The sequence below is a fragment of the Drosophila tropicalis genome, unplaced genomic scaffold (assembly GCF_018151085.1).
Source record: "Drosophila tropicalis isolate 14030-0801.00 unplaced genomic scaffold, ASM1815108v1 contig_878, whole genome shotgun sequence".
NCBI lineage: Eukaryota > Metazoa > Arthropoda > Insecta > Diptera > Drosophilidae > Drosophila > Drosophila tropicalis.
Window position 1 is genome coordinate 11,793,149 of NW_027173374.1, and position 16,271 is coordinate 11,809,419.

The 16,271-nt window shown below is 39.3% G+C and overlaps 5 protein-coding genes across 7 annotated transcripts; 3 read left to right on the plus strand and 2 right to left on the minus strand.

The window, feature by feature from the left end:
• The first annotated feature begins 6,907 nt into the window (after nucleotides 1-6,907).
• Drice (Death related ICE-like caspase) lies at nucleotides 6,908-9,055 on the plus strand. Its single transcript, XM_068299772.1, has one exon. It carries the CDS (start codon nucleotides 7,101-7,103, stop codon nucleotides 8,139-8,141), a length of 1,041 nt encoding a protein of 346 aa, XP_068155873.1. The 5' UTR covers nucleotides 6,908-7,100; the 3' UTR covers nucleotides 8,142-9,055.
• Nucleotides 9,056-9,060: 5 nt separating this feature from the next.
• Nucleotides 9,061-10,590, minus strand: Etfb (Electron transfer flavoprotein beta subunit). 3 transcript variants are annotated; one of them, XM_068299775.1, is made up of 4 exons: nucleotides 10,495-10,590; nucleotides 10,370-10,423; nucleotides 9,492-10,219; nucleotides 9,061-9,211 (listed from the first exon to the last, which is right to left on the minus strand). In XM_068299775.1, exons 2-3 carry the CDS (start codon nucleotides 10,418-10,420, stop codon nucleotides 9,509-9,511), a joined length of 762 nt encoding a protein of 253 aa, XP_068155876.1. In that variant the 5' UTR covers nucleotides 10,421-10,423; nucleotides 10,495-10,590; the 3' UTR covers nucleotides 9,061-9,211; nucleotides 9,492-9,508. The 3 variants fall into 3 exon arrangements, with proteins under 3 accessions (XP_068155876.1, XP_068155875.1, XP_068155874.1); XM_068299774.1 differs by lacking the exon at nucleotides 9,061-9,211 and adding an exon at nucleotides 9,247-9,409; XM_068299773.1 differs by lacking the exon at nucleotides 9,061-9,211 and having other exon boundaries at nucleotides 9,247-10,219.
• A 232-nt stretch (nucleotides 10,591-10,822) lies between these two features.
• LOC137585728 (3'(2'),5'-bisphosphate nucleotidase 1) lies at nucleotides 10,823-12,072 on the plus strand. The gene is made up of 2 exons (XM_068301644.1): nucleotides 10,823-11,334; nucleotides 11,397-12,072. Exons 1-2 carry the CDS (start codon nucleotides 10,935-10,937, stop codon nucleotides 11,936-11,938), a joined length of 942 nt encoding a protein of 313 aa, XP_068157745.1. The 5' UTR covers nucleotides 10,823-10,934; the 3' UTR covers nucleotides 11,939-12,072.
• ncd (non-claret disjunctional) lies at nucleotides 12,058-14,536 on the minus strand. Its single transcript, XM_068301638.1, has 3 exons — nucleotides 14,243-14,536; nucleotides 13,494-14,173; nucleotides 12,058-13,420 (listed from the first exon to the last, which is right to left on the minus strand). The coding sequence occupies exons 1-3, from the start codon at nucleotides 14,415-14,417 to the stop codon at nucleotides 12,206-12,208; spliced, it is 2,070 nt and encodes a 689-aa protein (XP_068157739.1). The 5' UTR covers nucleotides 14,418-14,536; the 3' UTR covers nucleotides 12,058-12,205.
• A 162-nt stretch (nucleotides 14,537-14,698) lies between these two features.
• LOC137585726 (mitogen-activated protein kinase p38a-like) lies at nucleotides 14,699-16,252 on the plus strand. Its single transcript, XM_068301643.1, has one exon. The coding sequence runs from the start codon at nucleotides 14,924-14,926 to the stop codon at nucleotides 16,019-16,021; it is 1,098 nt and encodes a 365-aa protein (XP_068157744.1). The 5' UTR covers nucleotides 14,699-14,923; the 3' UTR covers nucleotides 16,022-16,252.
• Nucleotides 16,253-16,271: the final 19 nt, after the last annotated feature.

Below are 16,271 nucleotides of genomic sequence, written 5' to 3' on the forward strand. Positions count from 1 at the left end.
GCGTCGCGACCGCACAAAGTGAAATGGCAGCTCGCCAAACTGAGGAGAAGAGATTTAAATGTAAATTTGTTTGATTAATTGGATGAGTGAAAATATATTCCTCCTTTAGGAACAGCCACCTAGCAAATGTTTTAATGTAAATCCTGGCGTTGTGGTTTCTTCTTTGCTTTTTTGTCTGTTATTTGCTGCTACTGCCTGTTAATTGCCAAAAGTTTCATTAAATTTGAGAAATTTTCAATGTATTTACATTTACAAACAACTTTCTTTTCCACTTTTCCTGAGATTGGCCATATTGCCTGCACAACTAAAATAAATAAAATGTTTTTGAAAGCAAACGAAAAATAAATAAAATGTTTTTGAAAGCAAACGAAAAATTTCAATTTGAAAGTGCAAAATTCTCCCATTCACTATTCATGCGGTCGGCTCGTTTGTTTTGATTCCCATTTGACGCGGACGGCGATTCTTCTTTGTCTCGTCTTCCAAATTTTTATTGGAGGGGAAATAATAGGGATGGGGGGAAAATGTAAAATGGAAATTAATTAATTAATGGGAAATTAATCCCAATTGAGATAGGAGTAAAATCGAAATTCAAATAAAACGGAGATAAAAGTCGGGCTTTTTGAAATTGATAAAAATTAATATAAAGTAAAAGAAAATTGAAGTAGAAACACAAACAAAAAAATTAAAGAGAAAACCAAAAGGGAAAAATGTCGAACTTAAAATTTGAAGTAAATGCACAGGAAATTTCACTTCTGGAAAGGATTCCGCTCCAAAAAATTGTCTCAGGAATTAAGGAATTCGAAGAGTACTGTGAAAAATTTCCGGGAAACTCCAAACAGAGAATTGTTGAAAATTTCAATTCGATGGAGGTTTTCTTAAAGGAAGCCTTCTTCATCAGCATCGACGAGCTGTTTTTGCCCCCCCTGGTAGGTAAAAAAAAATTCCCTAACATTATAAATATTTAATTAATTATATTCAAAATATTTCAGACACGTATTAATCCCGGAAAGGGTAACGAGGAAGCCGGAACCTCTTAAAAAAAAGCAGGGGTGGGGACATTCTTAAAATATTAACAATGATGGCCGTCTCCCTGGATGGCTCCAAACGGAGCATCATTTATATGAACTTAATGACAACCAGGGAGGAATACATGGCGGCGGAAACAATCATAGAATTGGTTAATGCTGTCATTAAATTTGTAACTAAAGCACATATATCAACTAATTTGGTTTGCTTTGTTGTTGATGGCAATCCGATTAATGGTAGAGTGCGAAAGCATTTCCTTGATACTAAAGGAAAAGTCCCCTTTGTTTGGGATTACATTCATTTTCAGAATGTAATGCTCAACCATAAAGGGCACATTGATGACACATTGTGTCATGTTTACTCAAGGCCGCTGGACATCGAAAATCTTGCAGTCATAGAAGTTTGCGATTTCGGTGTTCCAGCGGACTTGGAGGAGTTTTACAAAATGGAGAAAGAATCATTGTCAACTGTTGTCCAGAGGATCCATTCCTCTAATAGGAAGTTTGGATCCTTGGACAACAGTAGGAAAATGTACGTTGGAAATATTTCAAACAACAAAATTGAATTGTTCGGGAAGTTAGTTTTAAATGCCAGTAGAGAATATTTTAGTTTAAGTAAAATAATTAATATTAGTCAATATGAATTAGTATTAGAGGGGGTTTTGCAATTAGTATTTATTTTAGCTTTTAAGAGTAATTGGTCTTGTGGGAAAAAAAAAAAAAAAAAAAAAAAAAATTTGCATTTACAAATTTTTGAAATGTTGGGAATGGGAAAAAAAAGGGTAATTTGTAAATTGCGGCGTATTCTTGACTCCGCCATATTTCCGTAACCGCCAAACGTTGTAAGTATGGAAGGGAAAGTGTAAGTATATTTATTAAAACTTTCTAGAAATTTCCAAATATTTCTTTTTTTTTTTTTTTACATTTCAGTCGGACCGGGTTCTTACTCTGGCGGAGGATGCCATGCTGATACTTAAGCAGGTATGTAATTGTATTACATTAGGATATGTTATAATATTAGATATGAAACCCCAAATCCCAAAATTTGAATCAAATCGGATAAATATAACACAAGTAACAGTCAATATGATAAGCTCTGCTCTGCTCCCACCTCTGCGGGCAAATGCATACACACGCAGACGCAACAGTACATAAAGTTTATGTACATGCGTGCGTTGTTTTGCTTTGGGACTGAGGGAAGAAGAAGAACAAATTGTAGTATATACATAAATGTATGTATATATTTTATATAAATAATTTAAAAATAATTATTAATTATTATTATAATAAATTAATGGAATTCTTCTATTTTTCTTTATCCAACAGCGCATCACAAACAAACAGGTGCAAGGTGATGAACTTCCCTTGGCACCACCACCACTGATTTTGGCTGATCAAGTGTTGGCTCCGCCTGCTCAACCAAAACCACTGGTTGTGTTTGATCGGGCATTACCTGTTCAGCGGCAAGAAGTGATGGTGTTGCCAAAACCGGGGCTGGTTCAACATGAACCACTGTTTCTTTCGCCTCTTGAGCCAGAAGAAGAGCCAGTGGTTCATGTTGAGCCAGCCCCGGTAGAGGAAGTTGCTCCTACGGCGGAAATCCAGCAGTGCTCCATAGCGGTGCAGGTGGAAACCATACAATTTATATGGTTTCCCTTCGGTAAAGGTCGCGTCTGTGCGCTGTGCGCCAATCGATTTTTGTCCATTGCAAAAATGGAGGCCCATCGCACAGACTGCGCTAATTCAAGCACAAAATATTGCAATAGGTGCAATATTTACCGTGCTTGTAATTACCGAAGCGTGTCGAACCACAAACGATTTTGTGGGAAAGACAGGGTCCTGCACTCGCTTATACGGCAGAAGCGGGTGGAGTTGGCAGGATCACAAGAGTTGGCCAATACAATGGATTGGCCAGCGTATGCCGCGAGGTACTACGCGACTCAGGAGATCCCGCCAACTCCACCTGTGAGGCAGCAGGCAGCAGCTGTTGTTAGTACGCCGGATCAGCTCTTTGAGGACTTGCTCTTCCATACGGAGGTGAATATTAAGATAACTAAAGTTTTTTATTGTATTATTTAAAATTTCTAATGAAATATTTTTTCTACTCCATTGCAATTGCAGGCAGAATCCCTAACCCAGAGGACACCCGCTACGCCAACGACACTTTGAGGGAATAAATAAAGGTGAGTTTCATTATTTTCATTTTGAATAAATACTAAAATGTTGCCCACTTTCAGATCCCATCAAAACGCCACAACTTACTGTCTTCAGCTCGCAATTCCCGTTGGGTTTTGTGACCCGTGTTTTTAATTTGCTTGTCCTCGAGTCTTCCGATGTGATCGTTAAGTTTGCAATTGCTCTGCTGTCCGTGCACAAGCAACAGTTGTTGGCAAAGGATAACTTTGAGGAGATTATGGATTACCTGAAAACGGTGGTCGGTTCAATCGCTGGAGCTGACTATTGAAACTCTTGGCCGCTACATTGGACAACTGGTAGAACATAATCCGGATCTGGAATTGCCTAGTGAAGTGAGACGCATGCTACAGCAGTTCGATGACCTAGAACGACAGCGGCGAAAGCCCATCTTTACCGAACGCAAGATTGGCAAATCAATCTCAGTCAACAGTCACTTGGGGTTTCCACTCAAGGTGCTTGAAGAGCTCACCGAAAGAGACGAACATGGTTCGGCACAAAAAACGAAGAAGGAGAAGACACCTTGCGTGGTTGTTGCACCTGTTCCTGTGGAATTGGCACCGCCACCGCCACCGCCTGTAGCGACTGCAGCTACCGGTCGCAGCTAACGGTTCTGATTTATCAGCAAATTTCTGCGTGGATTTTATTCCGGGCAATCCTCTGAGCATGCATAGAGTTATCGCTCGACGCTTAACGCCTCAAATGCACAACTCCTCTGTTGCGGCTTAGATACTTACACTTACAACATCAACAACTTATAACAAAAACAAAAGAAACCTTTAAAACCATAGCTCGCAAATAACTGTCGACCGTTTCTCGTTGTCTGTAAATAAGTGTCTTTTCCCGACATTCTACGAAAAGACTCAGCGAGCAACCGATTTTTCGGTTCTTAAATGAGCTCGCTCGCGCTCGGAGCGAAACCGTTTTTTTCTGTACTGTTTTGTTCTGGTTGTTCCAAGACCGTTTCGTCGTGTTCAATCAAGCAAAAAGTCTTTTGCGTATGTATTGGTATATGTACATTCACACGCATAGGCAAGCAAATGGAATATGAAATCAAAATGAAATAAAATATGGTTTTCTAAAAAAAATATGAAAAAAAGACCAAAAAATTTTAAAATAAATTTAAGTTAAAAATTTAAATTGAAAAAATCAAAAAATTATGTTTATTTTTCACAACAACAAAAATAAATGTGAAGATCGTTTGCGTTGAGTTTTTCGGTCAATCGGTCTTTTGTTGACTCACATCGTGCGAGCGTTTCTCGTTTCGCTCTTTATGCACTGCTCATTGAAAGACCGATATACAAAGCGCTCAACGAAAAGAGCTCAACAGAAAATATAAATCAAGACAGCAAGAGTCTCTTGTTCAGAGCGAGAGCGAGAGAGTATGAACTTTTTCGGTTGTGTTCGCAACGAGAGCGCAAGAAGGAAAACGGTCGACAGTTATTTGCGAGCTATGTTTAAAACATTTTGTTTACAAATTTTGTCAATGCGCGCACAAAATGTTGCCATATATCGCTCTGAAAAGTTACCCCAATCGTTATAAACTGATCCTAAATAAGATATATCTGTTATATTTATATAGTCAAGTGAAATGGATAAATGCTATTGCAATGTTTTTTAAATTTGGCTACCCTATATATACATACATATATATATATATCCATATATATGTATCAAAGTCGAATGCTTATATGAGTATGAGTAGTTTGTTCTTAGTTTTCGATTGTTTAATGTTAAATTAATTTGTAATGAATTTAGGATATATTTGACTTTTGTTTTTTAAAGTTTATCTTAGTTTTAGTGGATTAGTTTTTAAATTACAGCTTAATTTAAAACATATTTGTACATTTCTACATACAATTGTGAGAGCGAGACAAACCAAAAATGTATAAAACCAATTCCAATGTAATTCCCACAAGCATAACTGCCTCATATGTACATATGTACAAAACCACTAGAACCCTTTCATAATGGGAAGAGTGCTAAAAGCTATGATATGGTATTTATGTATGTACATATGAATATTGCGAGTGATTTAGCTTAGCATGCACAAGTCAAGCAATTCGAAAAACTTACATAAATTCGGTTACGGAATTAAAGAGTAACTATGGGGTTTTAATTGATTGAAATGTAAGGGCTAGCAAGCACAAAAAGTTTGCTTGCAAACCTGTCCGTATGCGCCCTGACCCACAGGCTGCAGATCTTGATACAAGGCAGCTGGTTCGTACAGAGTCTGTGTGCCGAATTGGCCGCCAATGGCAAACGTCTGGACATCCTGACATTGCTCACCTATGTTTGCCAACGGGTGGCGATCGACTTTGAATCCAACAATCCAGAATATAATCAAATGAAGCAGATTCCTTGCATTATGACAATGTTAACGCGTATTTTACGTTTTAACGATAAGTAAATGGCACTATTTGGACGTATTTAAATAAATGGTGAGGTTGGATGGGGAATAAGGGAACACATTTTTTTAAACCGGAAGCATTTATTGCATTTATAGATACTACCTATGTATGTGTATACAAATACAGCCCCAACAATTTCCAAGAATCCTGCTCACCGCACCTATTATCTTATCAAACATCATTGAATCACCTCTGTGACTGCCAAACTTTTAAAGGTGGTTCCGATCGCAAAAGGAATTAAAATAGGAATTATCTATTTGTTTAACTAGATTCGAAATACATTGGCCTTTAAAATATGTTTTTGGTTTTTTATTTGTGTTGGGCAAAGAATCTCATCGATAATTTTCATCATAGTTTGGATTGGATACTTTTGTTCTAAAAGTCTTTAATCTTTGCTAATAAAATGTTAGCGTATTTGTATTTGGGAAGTGTTTTTATTTAAAATATCAAAGAAGTTAAATTCGGCTATGCCGAAGTTTATATACCCTTGCAGTCCTTGACAATAATAATTTCACATGTTCAAAATTTCTTTTCTGCAACTCAATTCATTAATATACAAACAAAACAATTTTACTCTTCATACTATGTACAATTTGTTTCTTCTTCTTCCCTCATTCCCTAAGCAAAGCAACGCACGCATACACATACAGTTTATGTAGCGTTGCGTCTGTGTGTGTATGCATGTGCTCTGTTAACAGATGGTGACGTAGTAGGCAGCAAGCAGAGCTGCCGGCAGCGATTGAACCGATTTATATAGACTGTAACTTATGTTCTATTTATCCGATCAGGGTCAAATTTTGGGATCTGAGATTTTATATCAAATTCTATTATATTGGTAAATTTCATGGGGATACTCCAATTTTTGCAAAAATTTTTGTTCCAGAGCTATATGATATAGTAGTCCGATCCCAAAGATTTTCATACTTTATCTCACCCGGGTAAAAAAAAAGCTCCCAAAAAAAATTTCATCCCGATAGCTCTTAAGATGGCTGAGTAAAACGCGTACGCACCGACGGACAGACGGACAGACGGACATGGCTATATCGACTTAGCTTCTCATGCTGATCAAGAATATATATACTTTATGGGGTCGGAAACGTCTCCTTCTGTGCGTTACAAACATCTGACCAATTTTATAATACCCTCTGCAAGGGTATAAAAAGGGGCCATCTCTAGTTGAGACCAAATCATCTTTGATGGGCGAATTCACCAAAGCAAAGCAAATTCAAAGATGTTCGGCGAATTCAATTTTAAATAATTTTCCTTTGTTACAAGTTGTTTATATGTTGTGCGCGTATGTTGGTAATTGCTTGCATTGTAACAGATACTTGAGTTAGGCATTATTATTAAAAATTGAAGCGACTGGCTCCCTTTAGGAAAACCAGTTTCGTATTATTGTTTATGACTCATCAGTAATTTGGCAGGCTCTGCAAGAGATAAAGAAAGTAAAACAAAAAGGGTAATTTTCACAATGGCCGCCAATAACAATGCAGCGACGGAGACAATGAACAGCGAATCCGCTGACCAGGTAGGAATACGAGTGGACAATGCTGACGATCGTACAGATGCGTTTGGTTCGGTTAGCACATCCACCTCGACGTCCCACTCCAGCACACTTCATCATAATCAGACTTTTGGCACTGGTGCGATTGGCCAGCTAGCCAATGGCTACAGCTCCACCTCGGCATCGTCAGGCTATCACAAGTATGTGGCTAAAATGGCCACAGAACGACATGCAGCCGAATACAATATGAAGCACAAGCAACGAGGAATGGCCTTGATCTTTAACCATGAACATTTTGATGTGCCCACTTTGAAATCGCGCGCCGGCACCAATGTAGACTGTGACAACTTAACGCGTGTTCTCAAACAGTTGGATTTCGAGGTGACCGTATATAAGGATTGCAGATATAAGGACATTTTACGAACTGTGGAGTTTGCTGCATCCCAGAATCACAAAGACAACGACTGCATTCTGGTGGCCATACTGTCGCATGGTGAAATGGGATACATTTATGCCAAGGACACTCAATATAAACTGGACAATATCTGGAGCTATTTCACAGCCAATCACTGCCCCACTCTTGCTGGCAAACCAAAGTTATTTTTCATTCAAGCCTGTCAGGGTGATCGTCTTGATGCTGGAGTCACCATGCAACGTGCCGGACATACTGAAACCGACGGCGATTCATCGATGAGCTACAAAATACCTATTCATGCCGATTTTCTAATTGCATACTCCACAATCCCGGGATTTTATTCGTGGCGCAATACTACACGCGGCAGTTGGTTTATGCAGAGCCTGTGCGCCGAATTGGCCGCCAATGGCAAACGTTTGGACATCCTGACATTGCTGACATTTGTTTGCCAGCGGGTGGCGGTAGACTTTGAATCCTGTACACCGGATACACCCGAAATGCATCAGCAGAAGCAAATTCCTTGCATTACAACCATGTTAACACGTATTTTACGTTTCAGCGATAAACAAATGGCACCAGCTGGACGGGTTTGATTGCTATTGCATTGGTTAATGGGCTGGTCACAAAACGAGAATGAGATTGAGGAGTGATATACAATGGGGAGGGATGTACGTAGGGGGTAGCGCGTGTGACGGGTTAATAATTTTTTAAACTGTAAACAAAAAAAGTTTAAATTGCATTTTTTATATTATCTACACATAAATAATCTTTGGAGACAATTGGCGAGTACTTTTGACCATTAAATCAGATCAACAGCTAATAATATGATTGACCGAAGAGTGAATACGAATGGTAGAGAGGGATCCAATTCATATTTATTTTTTCATTATTAGTGTTAGAATTTAATTTTAAAATCCCAACCGGTAGATAAATTTGGATCAATTATGTATGGATTTTAATAGTTACAGCATATTAAATTAAGGAAAAAGATTTATATATACGAAATATACAAATTTATTGTTTTTATATGATAAATCCACAAAACGTTACAAAATTCAGGTTTTGATTAATGAATTCTCACGTAATTTATATTGCCTTTTATTATGTCACTTTAAACCCTCAAGCAAGTCTCCTGGTTAACTGTTTAAAAGTACTCGCCGATTCAAATTAGCATTTATCTATTACTAACCGAAATTGACCAGATCCTGCCAGATTCTTAGCTTTCTTCTATGCCATGTTACTTAATGATGATTACAAGGATCAAACTTTAAAAGGAATAAACAATTTAGAAGAATCGTCATTAAACTGCCCGTAAATATTCTACAATATCGATTTTTAAGTTGAATTTTAATGTTAATAATATATTTTTTAAAACATTAGCAAATAAGTGTCCAACTTTTTATCCCAATTTCCGCTCTCATATACTATATGCATATTTATATATATCTCTTATATAACATTAGAACAATGTTTAGTTTGTCATTTTAATAAATTGCTTTTAATTCAATTTAATTTATTTCATTATTTGCCATAGATAGTAATTGGTTTTTAAGCCTTGATTTGCCAAATACAAAGGAGAAAGGTCAAGTTTGGATTCCATTTTTGGCGTTGTTTGCATTTTTTTTTTTTTTTTTTGTAGTTGTCTCAAGTTGAACGACAATTGCTGGAAAAAAAGCAAGGAATGGAAACGGGAAACACTTTAATTTGTTCTCTGAGCTTACAAATCACACACTTTATTCTTAAAACTGCGGCCATTCAAAAAAATTCCAAATTTGTTATGACTTAAAGCACTAAATTGGGGGTTTGCTATAGCGCGGGGAGATGCCAGGCCAGATTAGATATAGACGCAATCTCTGGGAGGCTAGATAAATGCACATTTCTCATAAATTTCAAAAAACAAAACGAATTATAAAAATAAAACAGAACTTGGAAGTTTTGCTCACAATTCTCAAAAAGGATGTTAGGCGTGACCGCCCTCCTTGAGCTTGGCGACCAGGGCATCAACATCGGCCACAGCAGCGCCGGCTTGACGAACTGGAGGATCCTCCACGGAGACGATTTCAATACGGGGCGATGTATCAACGCCCAAATCCTTGGCTGTTACCTTTTTCAGGGGCTTCTTCTTAGCCTTCATGATATTGGGCAACGTGGCGTAACGTGGTGTGTTCAAACGCAAATCAGCACTCAGTACGGCTGGTGTTTTGGTCTTGATAGTCTCCAGACCGCCATCAATTTCCCTAGTGATGGTCAGACCAGCATCCGTCTTCTCGATCTTGTTGCAGAAAGTGCCCTGGGGCCAGTCCAAGGCGGCAGCAGTCATTTGAGCCGTCTGATTGGCATCGTCATCGATCGCCTGTTTGCCCAATATCACCAGATCAGCCTTCTCTTCCAGTGCCAGCTTGGCAAGTATTTTTGATACATGGATTGGTTGTAATAGCTCGTACTCGGCAGCTGGTATCTCAACATGGACACCACGATCAGCGCCCATGGCTAGAGCTGTGCGGATCACCTCTTGCGATTGTGTTGGACCCACTGACACAGCGATTACCTCACCAGCTAGCTTCTTCTCCTTCAACTTGACGGCCTCCTCGACGGCAATCTCATCGAAGGGATTCATGGAGTGCTTGACACCTTGTGTAACTACACCAGTCTTGTCCGGCTTGACGCGAACCTGGACATATGGACATTAAATTTGCATCATTAAATTCAATCAAAAACGATTACGCAAAACAAAAATGGAGAGTAGCAACAAGTGATAAGAAGAAGATGTAGGGGAAGACTGAGACTTCTAATACATATGTAGATAGGATGGATACCTTACCTTGACAGCATAGTCGATCACTCTCTTTACACCAACCAAAACACGCGCCATTATCTGTGCCATAGGATTTAAAAAGTATTTTTAAATTTTATTTCCATTAATTATTATTTGTTTAAAAATCTTACCCTGTTGATAGAAATGAATGTGAATCTGATGATACTGCAGAAGGGAAGTGGGGGGTGGTCCAAAGGTCTCTTGTTTTTGCCGCAGCGTTGCCCCAAGGTTTTCTCAGCGATAACATGTTGGCTTGGACTCACTTTAGCCGTTTCAGCCAATCTTTTCGCTTTGGTCAGCTAAATAACAGGTTTTACAATTTTAGAATCCTCAATGTGATATTTTAATTCACTTTTAAAGACTACACTATGTCATTAAATTTAATATTGCTCTTTGTTAGTTAAAAAAATTTAGCTTGAAATTTTTGGTTAATGTTTAGCTAATGTCTGACCACTGTGCTTGGGATAAGTGAAACTGAAACATTGTCGGCTGATTTTCGCGATATAAACAGATCTTATTCATTACATATTGAAATCTACATTCCACATTCAATTTAAAAGAAGAAGTTGTAATGGCCACCAGCACTGTGTCTCCAATTATAATGCGGATTATGGCCGCTTCAATCAAGACTTCGGTAAAAGCGGCTTCCATTATTCGTGATGTCCTCAAAACGGGCGATTTAGGAATTGTCGATAAAAGCAATAAGAATGATACACAAATTGATCCACAAACATTGGCAGATCGATCTGCACAAAGGTGTATAATTGCCTCGTTAACCAAAAAGTTCCCCAGCGTTAAAATAATTGGCGAGGAGGGCGACTCTGATTTGAATGTGCCGGCGGATTGGCTGGTGGAAGACTTGGACGAAGCATTCCTTCAGCAGTCTTGTCCTACCGAATGGAAAGATGCTAAACCAGAGGATTTTGTCATTTGGGTGGATCCGTTGGACGGTACTGCCGAGTACACACAAGGTATGGAAGCTGATAAATCCAAATCCCAGTCCATTTGTAATCTCTGTTTTGCTGTTTTATAGGATTTGTGGAGCACGTGACTGTTCTTATTGGCATAGCTGTTAAAAATGCGGCAGTGGGTGGCGTTATTCATCAGCCCTTCTATAAACATCCAAGTGGTGAGCTTGGACGCACCATTTGGGGCCTAAAAGGCTTGGGTACAGGTGGATTTACTCAGATTTTACCACCTACTGGTCAGTTCATAATTACTACCACTAGATCGCATTCCAATGCTTTGCATCAGCAGGCCCTGAATTCGTTTAACGCTACCCAGACTATAAAAGTGGGCGGCGCTGGTTTTAAAGTCCTTCAGTTGCTAGAGGGAAAGGCACATGCTTATGTGTTTGCCACGCCGGGATGTAAAAAATGGGACACTTGTGCTCCAGAAGCCGTCCTGGAAGCACAAGGTGGCACACTGACCGATATCGATGGTCACCACTATGCCTACAATGCAAGTGTGGAGCACATCAATCGTAAGGGAGTGTTGGCCACTGTGTGTCAGGATCATGCGGAGCTAGTGGCCAAAATACCGTTTGAGGTACGGCAGGCAGTAGGTAATAAATAAAAGGATAAATTAACTTTATCTAATGAATTTAAATTGAAATTTATATTGTTGTTCATGTCGTCAATAAATTGTTAATACAAAGATGTACAAATAAATGTATAGATAAAAATATATATAAATAATTTTAAAAATCATATTAGAATTTATTGATTTCTGAACTTAAAAATAATAACAATTTATTAATTTAAATTATTTCAAAATTACAAAAAAGAATGTATGCATTTTACTTATTATAAAACGAATTTGGGATTACACAATGTTGACCATTTAGACTGAGTTATCTATTCTGCTATTGTTGGCCGACGAATTATTCAGGACACGAACCCGCTTGGCTTTGGTCATTTTGCAAGAGTTAACTGAAGTGGCAAATCGCAACGATTTCACAGATTCCTGATAGCAATCTTGGAATGGAGACACATTTATGAACATCAGGGTCTTTGAATTGCCACCCAGAGCTGGCATAAGCAAATGGGTTAATTTTGAGTTGCGATATGGGATATGATCTTGCTTTTGCAGCAGAGCCAATATGCAATTAGTAAGCTCGGAGAGAGAACGATTGATATTCTTCGTTTCGGTCATACGAACGCTGGTTTTTGGAGATTCAGAGCCAGCTAGATCAACCAGATTGATGGAACCAATGGAAATTTCTTGTTTCGCCGCATGGCGACCAATCAATTGCAGTTTGGTGACTGCATGCGATCGTGATGAACGCTCATTGCCAATTGTGGATGCTGTGGCTCGATTCATTTTAGCTGTTGCCATTAAATGGCGCAGATGCGCTGGATCCCTAACACATTCCTCAGTGATATTTGACACATATATATCGTTTTTGTTGTTCTTAGCCATACGAATTTCCATGTCTTTTGCTTCATTGCTCAATAGATCATATAGAACTTCATTATAAATTTCCAAAAATGTAGCCCTAATCTCATACTCCCAGCCCATATTTTTATAGGAATTGATCGAATCGAAAAGAAGATCCACGGTCCGTGGTATAACTCCCACACTATCTGTCACTCCATCCATTGTATAGGTCTTACCGCTGCCAGTTTGGCCGTATGCGAAAATGCATATGTTGTAGCCATCCAATGCGGATTGTATCAAAGGTGAAACCATATCGAAAATATCTGTTTGCGAGCAGTTTGGATGAAATACTTGATCAAATGTGAAAATCTGTTTGGCCTGTTGGCCTTCAAGGCTTTGTATCTCCACGGTGGCTTCATCATGGTAGTTCCAAAAGCAACTTATACGTCCACTTTCGCTGTCTAAGGGTGGACGTATTCGACAGAAGACACGAATATTACCCTTCAGATCCATTACACTGTTGTGCAGCACTTTACGTTCCATATTTGATTTAAAGAGCTGCTCCTGAAGGTTCTTGTTTTCCTCAGTTGCCGCTTCGTTTCGTTGCTGCAGATTTTTAGTGCGTTGACGCAACTCGACATTCTCGGTGGTAATATTTTGATGCTCACTTAAAATTTGCTGTAAAAATAATCACATGTAGACATAATAAGTTAAGAAAATTGAACAAAAGGAAAACCAAAAGAATACGTACTTCATGCTTTGTCTTCAGATCGGTTAACTCAATATTAAGGCGTCCCAGCGTGGCTGTTAATGATGTAATTTCGTCCGTTTGCTGCTTTACTTGCCGGTACAGACTCTCGTTATTAGACAGCGTATTCTTCAGCTTTGTTTCTGTTTCAATTAGTTTGTTTTGGGTCTCCTCCAGTTGCATTGGCATCGTTTCGAGTTCAGACAAATCATCCACTTGCTTTTCATATTTGGTTTTAAGTGCTTTGTGCTTCTCAAGTAAATCGTGAAAACGAGCCTTAAAATCATATGGGGCTATCCTTTTGGGCGCAGTAGCAGCAGCAGTTGAGCTAGATGCGGCTGCTCCACCGGTTTTGGTTGCCGCCGCAGATCTCGCTGTCGGCGCAGGAGCTGATGCTGTGCGAGCAGCAGTCCGGGATGTAGAAACGGGTGGCTTTCGAGCTGCTGTTAATGGTGGACGACTTGTCCGTTGTTGTGTGCCAGTGGGCACACTAGAGGTTGTCGTTGTTGAAGTTGTTGTGGCAGTGGTACGAGAAAATTTGCTTGGAACGCTCGGCAAAATGGGTGGTAGGGCAGTTCGCTTTATGCCCCCCTGACGCAGTTCATTTACATCACAAGCCGACCGACTGCGTCGCAATTTGGCGCGATTGTTTGTCCTCAGAGGCTCTGGCGATGCGGCGCGAGCTGTATAAGATTGCGTCCATATTTCGAATTAAAATGCACAACTGAAATAATGTGTAGACTAGAACTTACCTCTGGGACGCGCTAAAAAATTGCGCGAATTAGACATATCCCTGCTAAGCGGTTGTACATTACCGGCTTCCCCTCCTCCTGTGGCAGCCGATTTAATTCGATCTCCAGGCAATATATTCTTAGGCAATCCCTGCATGGGTCGAAACGGTAATGGTTTAGGTAGACGTGATTCCATATTAATTCTTTATTTATTTTGGCAAAGTGGGCTATTCCCCGCCTTTTTTTCAATTTTCAATTCAAGCGTCGTTTCGACAAACCGCCGTTAATTTGGTTTTAAATAAAATGCTGAAAGGTGTGACAGAGATGACAAGATATGTAGGGATGGAAAACCACCACTTGCCTATCGAAATATCGATAACTATTTCCCACTAGTAATCGACATTTCGGAACAGAACCTATCGAAAATCGACAAAAAGCCTATCGATCAGTCGATAAACTAAAGTAAATATTTACCAATTTTTCTGTTTGTGAATCATGACCTCAAACGGGAGCAATACATAAATAGTGTGGCTATGGGCAGTGGCAGTTCTAAATGTTGATATTAGACTCTGGCCTTGTTGCGCTGGTGCCTGGCATGGAAAAGCGTCGAAGATAAACGTAATCAGCAATATATGTATTTTCGTCTTAATATCAGAAATTTTTACTACCTTCAAATACTTCGACAAGAACTAGAGAACGGAAATGGCAGCGACGTCAACGCGTAAAGCACAAAAGTTTTACAAATTGGAAATCAACCGAACAGAATGGGAGGTTCCCGACATGTATCAAGATCTGCAGCCTGTGGGTCAGGGCGCATACGGACAGGTTTGCAAAGCATTGGTGAAACATGGGAGTAGCACCACGAAAGTGGCCATCAAGAAATTGGCCAGACCCTTTCAATCAGATGTACATGCTAAGCGTACGTATCGGGAATTGCGGTTACTGAATCATATGGATCACGAAAATGTGATCGGATTGCTAGACATCTTCCATCCCAATCCGCCCAATTCGACGCTCTATCTAGTGACTCATTTGATGGATGCAGACCTTAATAATATAATACGCATGCAGCATCTTTCCGATGACCATGTACAATTTCTGGTCTACCAAATTCTCAGAGGACTTAAATATATACACAGTGCCGGGGTTATACATCGCGACCTCAAACCGTCTAACATAGCTGTCAACGAAGATTGTGAACTGAGAATTCTAGACTTTGGTTTGGCTCGGCCCACCGAAAATGAAATGACTGGATATGTGGCCACGCGTTGGTATCGTGCCCCAGAGATTATGCTTAACTGGATGCACTATAATCAGACGGTGGACATATGGTCTGTCGGCTGCATTATGGGAGAATTAATTACGAGACGTACTCTATTCCCAGGCACAGATCACATACACCAGCTCAATTTAATTATGGAGATGCTTGGCACTCCGCCCGATGACTTTATGAAAAAAATCTCGTCTGAGAGTGCTCGAAACTACATTTTATCACTGCCCCCGATGAAAAGGCGTTCCTTTAAGAAAGTGTTCGAAAACGCTAATCCACTGGCTATAGATTTGCTGGAACAAATGCTGGAGCTGGACGCCGAGAAGCGGATCACAGCGGAGGAGGCATTGGCCCATCCGTATTTGGAGAAATATGCCGAGCCAAGTGATGAGCAGACTTCGCCGCCATACGATCATAGTTTCGAGGATATGGATCTAAGTGTTGAAAAGTGGAAGGACCTTATCTACAAGGAGGTAGTGAACTTTAAACCCCCACCATCCTACGCTCACATATGGCAGGACGCTAAGTGATAAATTGGCGTAGATCGAGTTATTTTACATTTGCCATACAGCCACATACTTATAATTTTTATACTCCACGAAGTGCCCAATCGTACCAAAAAGAAAACAAAAATGCTTTATTGATAATCTTGACTAATATATAACAAACCATAAATGTATACATACATATATTTTTATACCGATTTTTGTACAGTTTGTTACTAATCTTAAATCTATTTTTTGTATATAAAAATATAAAAATCTTTGTGTTTGTAATTCA

Coding starts and splice junctions, on each gene's coding strand:
- Drice (XM_068299772.1), top strand. CDS start 7,101: ATGGCCGCCAATAACAATGCAGCGACGGAGACAATGAACAGCGAATCC.
- ncd (XM_068301638.1), bottom strand. CDS start 14,417: ATGGAATCACGTCTACCTAAACCATTACCGTTTCGACCCATGCAGGGA. Junction 14,174..14,242: donor TTTTTTAGCGCGTCCCAGAG/GTAAGTTCTAGT, acceptor AATCTTATACAG/CTCGCGCCGCATCGCCAGAG. Junction 13,421..13,493: donor ATCTGAAGACAAAGCATGAA/GTACGTATTCTT, acceptor TTATTTTTACAG/CAAATTTTAAGTGAGCATCA.
- Etfb (XM_068299775.1), bottom strand. CDS start 10,420: ATGGCGCGTGTTTTGGTTGGTGTAAAGAGAGTGATCGACTATGCTGTC. Junction 10,220..10,369: donor TGATCGACTATGCTGTCAAG/GTAAGGTATCCA, acceptor CCATATGTCCAG/GTTCGCGTCAAGCCGGACAA.
- LOC137585728 (XM_068301644.1), top strand. CDS start 10,935: ATGGCCACCAGCACTGTGTCTCCAATTATAATGCGGATTATGGCCGCT. Junction 11,335..11,396: donor TACTGCCGAGTACACACAAG/GTATGGAAGCTG, acceptor GCTGTTTTATAG/GATTTGTGGAGCACGTGACT.
- LOC137585726 (XM_068301643.1), top strand. CDS start 14,924: ATGGCAGCGACGTCAACGCGTAAAGCACAAAAGTTTTACAAATTGGAA.